Source organism: Squalius cephalus (genome assembly GCF_949319135.1).
Source record: "Squalius cephalus genome assembly, contig: scaffold_45, whole genome shotgun sequence".
In the NCBI taxonomy this organism is placed as follows: Eukaryota; Metazoa; Chordata; class Actinopteri; order Cypriniformes; family Leuciscidae; genus Squalius; species Squalius cephalus.
Window position 1 is genome coordinate 20,885 of NW_027645855.1, and position 12,629 is coordinate 33,513.

The following is a 12,629-nucleotide window of genomic DNA, read 5'->3' on the forward strand; positions in this document are numbered from 1 at the left end:
GTAATGTTTTTTTTTTCTTTGCACATTTATAAAAGCTACTTAAATGAAAATGAAATGATAAAATGAATCTACTTTATTTTTTTATTTATTTTTTACCAAACGTTGAAGTATTAGTTCCAACCAACATTTGTAAACAGCATCGCAGAGTTGTGGTTTGAACGACAGCTCTCGATCTGTGATTTGAAGCATAGTTTCAAGTTTACATGGCATGTGGACTCAATAAATCATTATCTTTACAAAAATAAGCAAGCTGACATTCAGTACAACCTGTGTCTTTTATTTAGAATACATACAAATGTAATTTAAGTCTTTTAGTTTGTCAAGAGATTTAAAGCACCATTTTTGAAAACTGCGCAAGCTCTACTATGTAAGAACAAGCCTATGATTGAATCTGGAAATAAATCAAAATAACTGAGTGAAATTAGACACAGTCATGCCATGTACTAACATTATATGTTTGATATTTAATTTATATCAAAACATCTAGCATTAATTTGATCTCAAACAGATTCATTAAATAAATTATACAGATGATAAAGCCTACTTGTTACAACTGAACTGGTTATTTACAATGTTTTGTATAGACAGCTTAGATGAATAGCTTATTTAAAACAATTATATAGTCACCCCCAATTTTGGTGAGTGATGCATTTATGACATACCAAAAATATCAAAGTTTCTGCTCAGAAATCATTCTGAATAGGCACATAACCAACATATATTTAGAAAGCCATCACTTGAGTGTTTACAGTTCAAGACTAAAAATTTATCAGACTGTTATGAATATTGAGATATATAAGCTCAAACATAAAAACATCAAATATTAAGAATATATTTATTAAATGTATAAAATATTCTGAGCTTCAGAATATCAAATCTGAGGATGATCTCTAAATGCATTTTATGAAGCCTATTGTAAGACCAAATATCTTATTCCCCTGTAAACACTCATGTAGAGTCATTGACTCTCATTGTCATTTAGAGTCATTGACTCAACATGTCTGGTTGGTCTGGTGAGGAGAAATGGCCCATTCATGTAAATCGACGAACATTTAGCACCTTTTCAAGAGACTTAAAGGGTTAGTTCACCCAAAAATGAAAATTCTGTCAGTAATTACTCACCCTCATGTTGTTCCAACCCCATTAGACTTTCGTTCATCTTCGGAACACAAATGAAGATATTTCTGATTAAATCTGAGTGCTGGATCACTCCTCCTGCAGGCTTATGGACACCTCAACTTGCTGGCCCAGAAAATGTACTATAGACATTGTTAATATAGTACAAGTGACTCCAGTGGCTCAATCTTAAGTTTGTAAAGCGACAAGAATACTTTCTGTGCGCAAAAACAAACAAAAATAACGACTTTATTCCTCTTTTCATTTCCTTCTCTCTGGACCTCGAGGTTTTTTTTTACATAGTGTAATATAACGTAGCGGGCTATTGGGCGACTGTGGTCATGTGTGATACGTGGTGACGTGAAACACAGACGCGCTACGCTATTACACTACGTAAAAAAAATCTCTCAGATTTCATCAAAAATATCTTAATTTGTGTTCCGAAGTTGAACGAAAGTCTAATGGGGTTGGAACAACATGAGGGAGAGTAAATACTGACAGAATTTTCATTTTTGGGTGAACTAACCCTTTAATCTTCATTTTTCTTTTATTCTTATTCTTTTGTTTGAATTCAGTCATTAATGCCTGTATCCCTGTATTTTTTGCTTGGTCATCTAAATCTCTGTCATTCCACTATGCAAGAGCAATACATCTATTATCTTAAGTCTTGTTAGAAAACCAACAACAACAACAAAAAAAACTGTTCTTGAATTAAAAAAAATAAATAACATGATTTTATGAAATAGGAAGCTCATGTAGAAGGTGCATTAGCTCAACAGGCAGCCTCAAGCTACATGACACAATATCATTTATTAATATTACACTCTCACTTAAAGCTCACTTTAAAACACAATTGAGTATTTGTATCATATTTCGGTCGCAATTTAAAATGGTTTCAAGTCAAAAAAGATTATTTAAATATGTTATAGGCTATTTTGCATTTTTTTATGAAGCAATGGGCTATTTTTACTCACATGCATACTGTAAACATTCTTTGTTCCTATACAATAACCAAAATCGAACGGAAATCAAACACACACAAAACAGAATAACTTGAATCCTGCATTTATTAGCTTCTTGTATCAGATGAAGAGATGTGTTTAGTTTTGTTTGTCCACAGTGTACACAGCACTGCGTCATCCAGAAGGACAGCCTTATGGTCACGTTGGTTCACCATGAGATGATTGACAGCTTTACAAACGAATCATATCGAACTGATGTCATCACGTTTGCTGACGCAAATCTGGAAGAGCAGAGTCATCGCTGGCTCTGTTAGCTGTTTGAGCTCTTCAGATTGCATAATTCAGTGGGAAATAAATAGAAATATTATTCTGTATGACGATATCATATCAATTATTTCTCCAAATGTGCGCATCATTGGCCTAATAGCCCTGGGAGATCGTGGATATTGTATGTAGGCCTATATAAACACAAATAAACTGGAGATGAGATGAATGGCTGCTGTATGAGTGATGATTTCTATTCAAGATAACGAACATTACAGATTAATTATTTTGCACTTCTGGAATAAATTAAGAAACTTATCTAACTTCAAACCAGTTTAATTATAAACAGTGGTCAAATATCAAAGCTGGGGTCTTAAACCTTCCTAATGAAGCTCAGTTTGTGCAGATCAAGTAGGAGTGTGATGTTTTAAAGAGTAATAAATAAAATAATCTGGGGCCACCAGTGATCCTTGACAATCAAGGGGTTAATTATGCCTCTGATTGTTTTACTTCTGGTATATCTGCTTGGGGAATCGAAGCATTTAATGTCTCCTATTAACACCCGGTCTCCACTAGATAAAAACAGTCTGTCAGGTCACAGCTGTAATCACCTGTGATTATCATATGTAAAGGCAAATGTATAGGAAATCGTTAACCACACATTCCAAAAGAAAAAGGTTTAAGCAGTATGTAAATGAAATGATATTGCTGTTTTTTGTAACTAAAACCACTCAATTCACACTTGTGAATTGCAGCTATTCATGGATTCACGTCTGGTTCATGATCACCCTTTTCAGTGTTTATTCTGTTATGATAAACAGCTGGATAAACTTAATTTACTATGAAACTAACCAACAAATTAGTAATTAACTAAGAAGAACTATATTAAACTAGGCATATATATTATTTACTGTGTTTTATCTTTGATCATAAGGTTAATTAATGGAAATTTAGAAATAGTGCTATCCATTTTACAAAGAGGTTTCATTTGTTAATTTACCATAAACTATAAATAAACGGTTGTAATTTTATGAGCTCATATGAATAAGTTATCTAAAATAATACACTGTGCATTAATGTGTGTATGATGTTATTGGTTAGTTCAGATAACTGTATACATTACATAATCTAAATGAATAGAACCTTACTGAAAATGTAATCCAAAGTGATGATGCATTTAAATTGAAGTTGTGCTGCAAGATTAATGATATTAAGAAAGTACTGGTCCATGTATTGTTTATTTGGAGTTCTGCATACTTAATATAGTTCACTGTTTACACCAATACATGATATAACCCCATATGAGTTTATTTATTTTCACTTTAAAACAGATCTTGTAGAGATTACCATATTGTTGTTTTATTTTCTACCCCAGAAACAAATCTATATAAAAATATATATATATATTGAATGTGTGTGTAAATATTCACTGATACACTTGGTGTCATATGGTGTTTGTTATTTCTTTGGGACATTTTAACTAAATATATTTTATTAAAACTAATCTGAAATAAATAATATGGTCTATTTCATGTGACTTTCAAAAATGTGTATTATAAGTAAGTCTTAAACTTTTTTTTTTTTTGCAGTGTACTAAGTCATAATTAAGTGTTTTTGCAACAGCATTATTTTCCAGGGTAAGCTAAGCAACAATCACCCACTTGTACATATTTGGAGGCGCCAGTTTGTTTCCAATCCCAGAGAAATTAGCATTTCTATAGCAACAGTTATCTGGAGACCCAATCACTGTCCAGATAGATGGTTGGGGTTGTGGGATATAATCACAGAACATTCACTCTTTCGTGTCTTTTGGAAGTGTTTGTCTCTGTTTGAACCTTGCGTTTTTGAAGGAGGAGAACATATTCTACAACATGAGGTAAGTTCAGCATTTTGATTGATCTATTTATAAAGAAAATAAATAATTACGCTGTTACAATTCAGAATTTCAAATTGGTTTCATTAGTAATTGGTATCTTTATAATTTATATTTTTGATACTCCTTTTTGCGGATAGTTAAAATGTCTAGAAGAGTAATTTAGAAATTTAGAATAATCCTTATTTTAGACTTGTAGTACCAACAATGATGATATTGCGTATATTTAAAATCATAATGGTCAATTTAACAAACATAAAAAACAATGTTTTACCAGTTATTCTACAGATGTTGCAACTGTTAAACATGTTTACGATTACTATTTTTTTACTTTCCTTGTTTTTTTTTTGTTTTGTTTTTTTTAGAAAAGTCAAGTCAACAGTTCATGTTGTTCAACAAGAACACTTCATCAGAGAATCCACTACTCAAAAGAAAGGTATGTTTCTGCTCAACCTATTGAACTATTTTAAAATGTTTTATTCAAATAGATTTTAACATTTACAATAATGCATGTAGTGGCAATCTCATTTCAAAATACACAAATGTTTAAGTGTTATTGTATGTTCGTTTGAAAATTGTAGATGTTTAAATCATGGTCCAGCCCTAGATTTTAAGATTGTGAGTTGTGCCTTTCCATGTTAAAGAAAGGCCTTAAATGTATAAAGTTTATTGTGACGCAGCTAATTATATTTTACAACAAATTCTAGAGCAATTGTGTGACTTCCCAATTGTGTGCTGCATAGTTAATCATTTGTATTGTAATCCTTTTATCAGGTGTGCACAGAGTTTGGATTATTGGTGACAGTTACATTAGACGTGGCGAAAAGCGAGCAAGAGAGACCATAGGCACCAATCTTGGAGTGGCTTCCCAGGTCCAGTGGTTTGGCAGGGGAGGCATGTGTTGGGGAGACCTCCTTCCCTTCTTCCAACAGTGCCTTAAAAGAAGGACTGCTCCGAATGTGCTAGTGATTCACTGTGGAGGCAACGACCTAGGACGTGTGAAAAGTGTGCTGCTTCTCAAAGCAATGAAGAGGGACCTACGTGACCTCAACGGACAGTTTCCCCAGATGAAAATTCTGCTGTCTTCAATAAACCAAAGGCGCCACTGGAGGCATGCCCCCCCGGGAAAGGTGGACAAAGTCAAGTCAAGTCAAGTCAAGTTTATTTATATAGCGCTTTTCACAACATAGGTTGTATCAAAGCAGCTTCACAGTAATAAAACAATACATCAATGTTTGTTTCTAGTGGAACGTCCACGTTTGGTAATGCTGATCAATAGTATCGTTGATTGATTAATTAAATTAAATATTCCCAAATATCCCCAACTGAGCAAGCCAAAGGCAACAGTGGCAAGGAACCGAAAAACTCCATCAGGTGACCTAATGGAGAAAAAAAAAACCTTGGGAGAACCCGGGCTCAGTCGGGGGCCAGTTCTCCTCTGGCGTTTATGAACTAGAGGTCGGATTTAACTGTAAGATTAAAAGTATTATATGAATGCCTGGCTGAAGAGATGCGTCTTTAATCTAGTTTTAAACTGGGAGAGCGAGTCTGAGCTACGAACAATATCAGGAAGGCTATTCCAGAGTTTTGGAGCTAAATGTGAAAATGCTCTCCCTCCTTTGGTGGATCTTGATATCCTAGGTATGACCAAAAGCCTCGAGTTTAGTGACCTTAAAGAGCGCGATGGATTATAGGGCGATAGAAGATCGGTTAAATAGACTGGAGCTAAGCCGTTTAGGGCTTTATAAGTCAGTAGCAATACCTTGTAATTAATACGGAACTTTATAGGTAGCCAATGTAGTGATGATAAAATTGATAAAAACAAAGTGCGAAAGTTTGTGAACAATGTGATGGCTAAGTTTGTTTTGTGTGTTAATGGGAGCATTGTACATCATCCACACATACTGTTTGAAAAGCCTGAACTATTTTTAAGTGATGAGGTTCATTTAAGCCCTAAGGGAAACGATGTTTTTTTAACTGATATTGGCCATTGTCTGAGACACCACAACCCATAAAATTGGTCTTTCATTACAGAAAAGAGGGTCTCAAATCATGATATATCATTTTATAATTGTATTAAAATGTATACATTTTAAAAAAGAACTGCAAAATGTTTAAAATTCAAACCAAAGGAAGAAATAAAAGCATTCCCCTGACTTATTGCTGTGGTTGCATTTTATTTATCTAGTCTAGATCATTGTTGATATTGTAAATTAATAATTGGTGAGAATAAAATTAAAATTCTGTATTATTTGTTGATATGGAACTGTAGCTAGAGAGAAAAAATTAGGGACTGCATAAAAAAGCATATAAAATATATTTAAAGAGAGTGCGTTAAACAAGAAAAATAATATTATGAATGATAAGAAGCTTCTTCTCACATCTGCTTTTGAGCTATTGCTGCCAGGCCGTCTGTAATTTTTACCCCATTGTGTGGAAAACAGATTCAAATTAGCCTGGCTAATGTCAGACCAAGTCTCTTTTGAGCCTTGGTCTGGGAACCACGTGTTAATTTTCTCGTATTTGAGGCGTGGTTTACGAATGCCCAGAGCCGTTTATTGGGCGCTATGAATGTCTATCAAATGCGCCTGTACGTAGCTCATAGCCAATCGTTTCAATTATACCAGATGACGTATGTAGAGTGACAGAAATTCGACGAGGAAAAATACGATGGGTCAAAGATTTATTTGTACACAATGGCGTGAATATTACTGTTTGTGCAAGATAAACATGAGGGTAGAAGGTAACGTCGAGTCTGATGCCATGTTGGATCCATAGATATAAACAAACTGCTTCGGTGTCATCATTGTCTTGCTGCTCCCTCCCCATTCTGCGATTGGTTCCCTTTTTCATTGGAAAATCTGGTCTATGGTAGCCTGACGTCATCATACTCAGATTCTAGTCAGAATGTGAGTCTGATACTGGTCCATTGAACTTTGATTATGGGGCGTGTTTCAACCGAACCAGGAAAGAAAATGTCTCTGCACTCAATTGGATAGACCTACAACCAATCAGAGCAACGGAGTAAGTGACATATGTTTTTCATTCATGTTTCCAGTTGACAAATGCCTTGATCGCGGTTCTCTGTTCCTCTTTTAAAATGAATGCGCTGTCGATATCGTCTATAACAGACGCGATGGCGGAATCTACACATGATGTTTCATACAGAAAGTTCGGGAGAAGCTCGTTCAAATAATCAATCCAATCAACTTGTCATCAAACGATTGCCATGCCTACCTTATCAGCATGAAAGGAAGCATATATTTATTCACTCACCTAACATTCCTTGACAGTTTCAGCATCCCCCCAATCACTCTCGGCTTGTTCTTCCACAGCCTGGAATACGGGGGGAGTACCCTGGGTTCGGGCCGAATACCGAGCCCGCCCTCTCCTCGGACAGCACCCCAAATATGCATTTATTCTTTCTGACTTATTTATAAGTGTGAAATCTAAATTCTCCAGAGGCAGTCATCTTTTCTTTTACTGTCTATGCATCTTTGTTGTAAACGAATTCAGCCGGCTAGGTCTATGATGTCCAAACTGCCTAGCAACGTGAATAAAATCGCGCTGTGAGCAAGGCAGCATGGGGAAACCCAGGCTAGATTCAAATGGTCTTTCATAAAAAAAATAAAAAAAATAATCTAATATTTAAAATTTTTGATAACTGATGGTTTGATCATTCTATTTTTTTTTATACTTTTTATGTTTGTCTTGCATATTGGTCTCTGATGCCTGTGTGAACATTGTATAATTAGACACACACACACACACACACACACACACACATACATTTATATATAACTCAGGCTTTACCTTAATGTTAATAAGTGTTTCCTGAAACATTCTTAGTTAAGAATACCTTCTGTAAGTCATTCGTTCGTGGTTGGTCTGGAGCACTCTTAGCTATACCTTATCACTGTTGACAGTTCATTACGATAGTGGCCACCACTGTTTCTTTACATCTCAGTCTATACGAATATAATTCTGCTAATTAAAGTGTTTTCATGCAAACAACATTGTCATAACACTGAAGTGATTTTATGTTGTTATTAATTATATTATCCAAAGTTTTATCAACTGGCAAACCATTAGGCAGTAGATAGCTGTAGGAGTATGTTTAAACATCCAAACACCAAAACCTTGTGCTTTTGTAAAATAAAGATCTGCCTTTGTTTCAACTGTCTCTGTATCTGCGAGAATCTTTCTGAAACTAATAAAGTTTAAATAATGGCCTATTATCACACAAACATTGTGCAGAGGCCAGCTATGCAAAATTGTAAATGCCCCCAACAATGACTTAAAAATAATCAACAAAGGCTATAGTACAGTAGCCTACGTTACACTGAGATTTCATGTAGGAGCGGGATTTGAATGCTTGGGCAGTGAGCGATTGAGTGGAGCGCATTGGCATAGAGTGGAATATTGAGCGGAGCACACATGCTGAGTTATAACTATATATTCAGGATTTACATTTATATATTCAGAGTTTTAACTATATATTCAGGATTACATTTATGTATTCAGAGTTATAACTATATATTCGGGATTTACATTTATATATTCAGAGTTATAACTATATTCAGAGTTACATTTATATATTCAGAGTTTTAACTATATATTCAGGATTACATTTATGTATTCAGAATTATAACTATATATTCAGATTTACATTTATATATTCAAAGTTATAACTATATATTCAGAGTTACATTTATATATTCAGAGTTATAACAATATATTCGGGATTTACATTTATATATTCAGATTTACATTTATATATTAAGGGTTATAACTATATATTCAGGGTTACATTTATATATTTAGGATTTACAAATATATTCATAGTTATAACTATATATTCAAATTTACATAGAATTATTTCCTGTTTGGCCCCCCATAATATGTATACACACACACACAGTATATATATGTATATATATATATATATATATATATATATATATATATATATATATATATATATATATATATATATATATATATATCGCTCTACACTGACCAACAGTGGACTTCTGCCTGCATTGGATCTCTGTGTGTGTGTGAACAGTTTCATTATTTTGTAACTATAACTATAAGTTATATTATATATCTTTTATATATATGCAGTCCCTAACAATTAACTTGCCATTGCATACACACATACACACATACACACATACATGTCTATATTACTAACATAGGGGACTATCGCTCTACACTGACCAACAGTGGACTTCTGCCTGCAATGGATATGTGTGTGTGTGTGAATAGTGTCTTTATTTTGTAACTATAACTATAAGTTACATTATATATATTTTATCTATATGCAGTCCCTAACAATTAACTTGCCATTGCATACACACATACACACATACATGTCTATATTACTAACATAGGGGACTATCGCTCTACACTGACCAACAGTGGACTTCTGCCTGCAATGGATATGTGTGTGTGTGTGAATAGTGTCTTTATTTTGTAACTATAACTATAAGTTACATTATATATATTTTATCTATATGCAGTCCCTAACAATTAACTTGCCATTGCATACACACATACACACATACATGTCTATATTACTAACATAGGGGACTATCGCTCTACACTGACCAACAGTGGACTTCTGCCTGCATTGGATCTGTGTGTGTGTGTGAATAGTGTCTTTATTTTGTAACTATAACTATAAGTTATATTATATATCTTTTATCTATATGCAGTCCCTAACAATTAACTTGCCATTGCATACACACATACACACATACATGTCTATATTACTAACATAGGGGACTATCGCTCTACACTGACCAACAGTGGACTTCTGCCTGCAATGGATCTGTGTGTGTGTGTGAATAGTGTCTTTATTTTGTAACTATAACTATAAGTTATATTATATATCTTTTATATATATGCAGTCCCTAACAATTAACTTGCCATTGCATACACACATACACACATACATGTCTATATTACTAACATAGGGGACTATCGCTCTACACTGACCAACAGTGGACTTCTGCCTGCAATGGATCTGTGTGTGTGTGTGTGAATAGTGTCTTTATTTTGTAACTATAACTATAAGTTATATTATATATCTTTTATATATATGCAGTCCCTTACAATTAACTTGCCATTGCATACGCACATACACACATACATGTCTATATTACTAACATAGGGGACTATCGCTCTACACTGACCAACAGTGGACTTCTGCCTGCATTGGATCTGTGTGTGTGTGTGAATAGTGTCTTTATTTTGTAACTATAACTATAAGTTATATTATATATCTTTTATATATATGCAGTCCCTAACAATTAACTTGCCATTGCATACACACATACACACATTAGACTTGTGCCGGTATTCGGTAATGCGATAAATCGCGGTAATGAATATGCACGATATTGTTATCGCGGGCACTTCAAAATACCGTGAAAAATAATAGATCCGAATTTAGATTTTTAGAACGCGCATTATAGCTTATTTCCATCAACCGCTTAAACAGACACTGCGTATATGCTGCGCGAAACACGTGCGCACTCTGGTGTAAACAATCGCCACGTGTATTAGCATGCGGCCAGTGCGCACTTCTAGTCTAATGTAAACAGTCCTCACATGGAGAAGCAGCATGAGGGAAGGAGGAACGCCGCCGCCTACAGTCTATGACCGCCGCCGATCTATCCGGATCAATCCCGCTTCTAAAAGCAGAGCTGCCAACTCGACGCATTCAGCGCGAGACTCTTCACACACTCACGCCACATATCCGTTTTCTCACGCAGAGAAAAATCGCGGAGCAAAGAGGACACGAAGACCGTCAAACAAGACAGAGCAGGGTACTTATGATATGAAACAGGAGAACAATTGTGTCACAGAACGTTACATTTAAACCATTTAATGACCAGCAGCATGTTAGATGATTAAAACAAATAGATAAAGAGGAGTATTTTGCTAAATATGTGCACTGCACTTTTTTTTACATATTTATTATATTTTTACTTGTGTCATTACATAATTGTTATTATAATGAAAATCACATTATATTTGATTTAATTAGTTATATGTAACCTTTAATAATATCAGCTGATAGGGCTCTATATGCTTACATAGCATTATGTGAGATTTTTTTTTCATGAGAAAAAAATAACGTGGGCTATCTACTGAAGCCTTCCTAATATTTATCCAAAATTAGTCAATATTGAATCAAGATTTAAATCAAATCCCAAGTATTGAATTGAAATCGTTAAATTTGTGTTAAGCAATACAAACAGTATACCAGTCATTGTACCATGTAATCATTGTAACATGTTGTCACTAAACGTAATAAAATTCAGTTTATTTACCAAATGTTTTGACAATCACAATTACACCTTGTGATGCAAGTTTTATTTTATTTTTTACATCCCCCCCCCAATCCATCTATTTCTCATGTGCAATTAAAATATCGTGATAATACCGTACACCGTGATAAAAGATCACTCAATTAATCGCAGCATGAAAATGTGACACCGGCACATGCCTAACACACATACATGTCTATATTACTAACATAGGGGACTATCGGTCTACACTGACCAACAGTGGACTTCTGCCTGCATTGGATCTGTGTGTGTGTGTGTGAACAGTGTCTTTATTTTGTAACTATAACTATAAGTTACATTATATATATTTTATATATATGCAGTCCCTAACAATTAACTTGCCATTGCATACACACATACACACATACATGTCTATATTACTAACATAGGGGACTATCGCTCTACACTGACCAACAGTGGACTTCTGCCTGCATTGGATCTGTGTGTGTGTGTGAATAGTGTCTTTATTTTGTAACTATAACTATAAGTTACATTATATATCTTTTATCTATATGCAGTCCCTTACAATTAACTTGCCATTGCATACGCACATACACACATACATGTCTATATTACTAACATAGGGGACTATCGCTCTACACTGACCAACAGTGGACTTCTGCCTGCATTGGATCTGTGTGTGTGTGTGAATAGTGTCTTTATTTTGTAACTATAACTATAAGTTATATTATATATCTTTTATATATATGCAGTCCCTAACAATTAACTTGCCATTGCATACACACATACACACATTAGACTTGTGCCGGTATTCGGTAATGCGATAAATCGCGGTAATGAATATGCACGATATTGTTATCGCGGGCACTTCAAAATACCGTGAAAAATAATAGATCCGAATTTAGATTTTTAGAACGCGCATTATAGCTTATTTCCATCAACCGCTTAAACAGACACTGCGTATATGCTGCGCGAAACACGTGCGCACTCTGGTGTAAACAATCGCCACGTGTATTAGCATGCGGCCAGTGCGCACTTCTAGTCTAATGTAAACAGTCCTCACATGGAGAAGCAGCATGAGGGAAGGAGGAA

The 12,629-nt window shown here is 34.6% G+C and overlaps 1 protein-coding gene across 1 annotated transcript; it reads left to right on the plus strand.

Moving 5' to 3' along the window:
• Positions 1 to 4,114: 4,114 nt before the first annotated feature.
• LOC307154084 (uncharacterized protein) lies at positions 4,115 to 5,718 on the plus strand. The gene is made up of 3 exons (XM_079898863.1): positions 4,115 to 4,218; positions 4,581 to 4,651; positions 4,990 to 5,718. Exons 1-3 carry the CDS (start codon positions 4,214 to 4,216, stop codon positions 5,403 to 5,405), a joined length of 492 nt encoding a protein of 163 aa, XP_079754989.1. The 5' UTR covers positions 4,115 to 4,213; the 3' UTR covers positions 5,406 to 5,718.
• Positions 5,719 to 12,629: the final 6,911 nt, after the last annotated feature.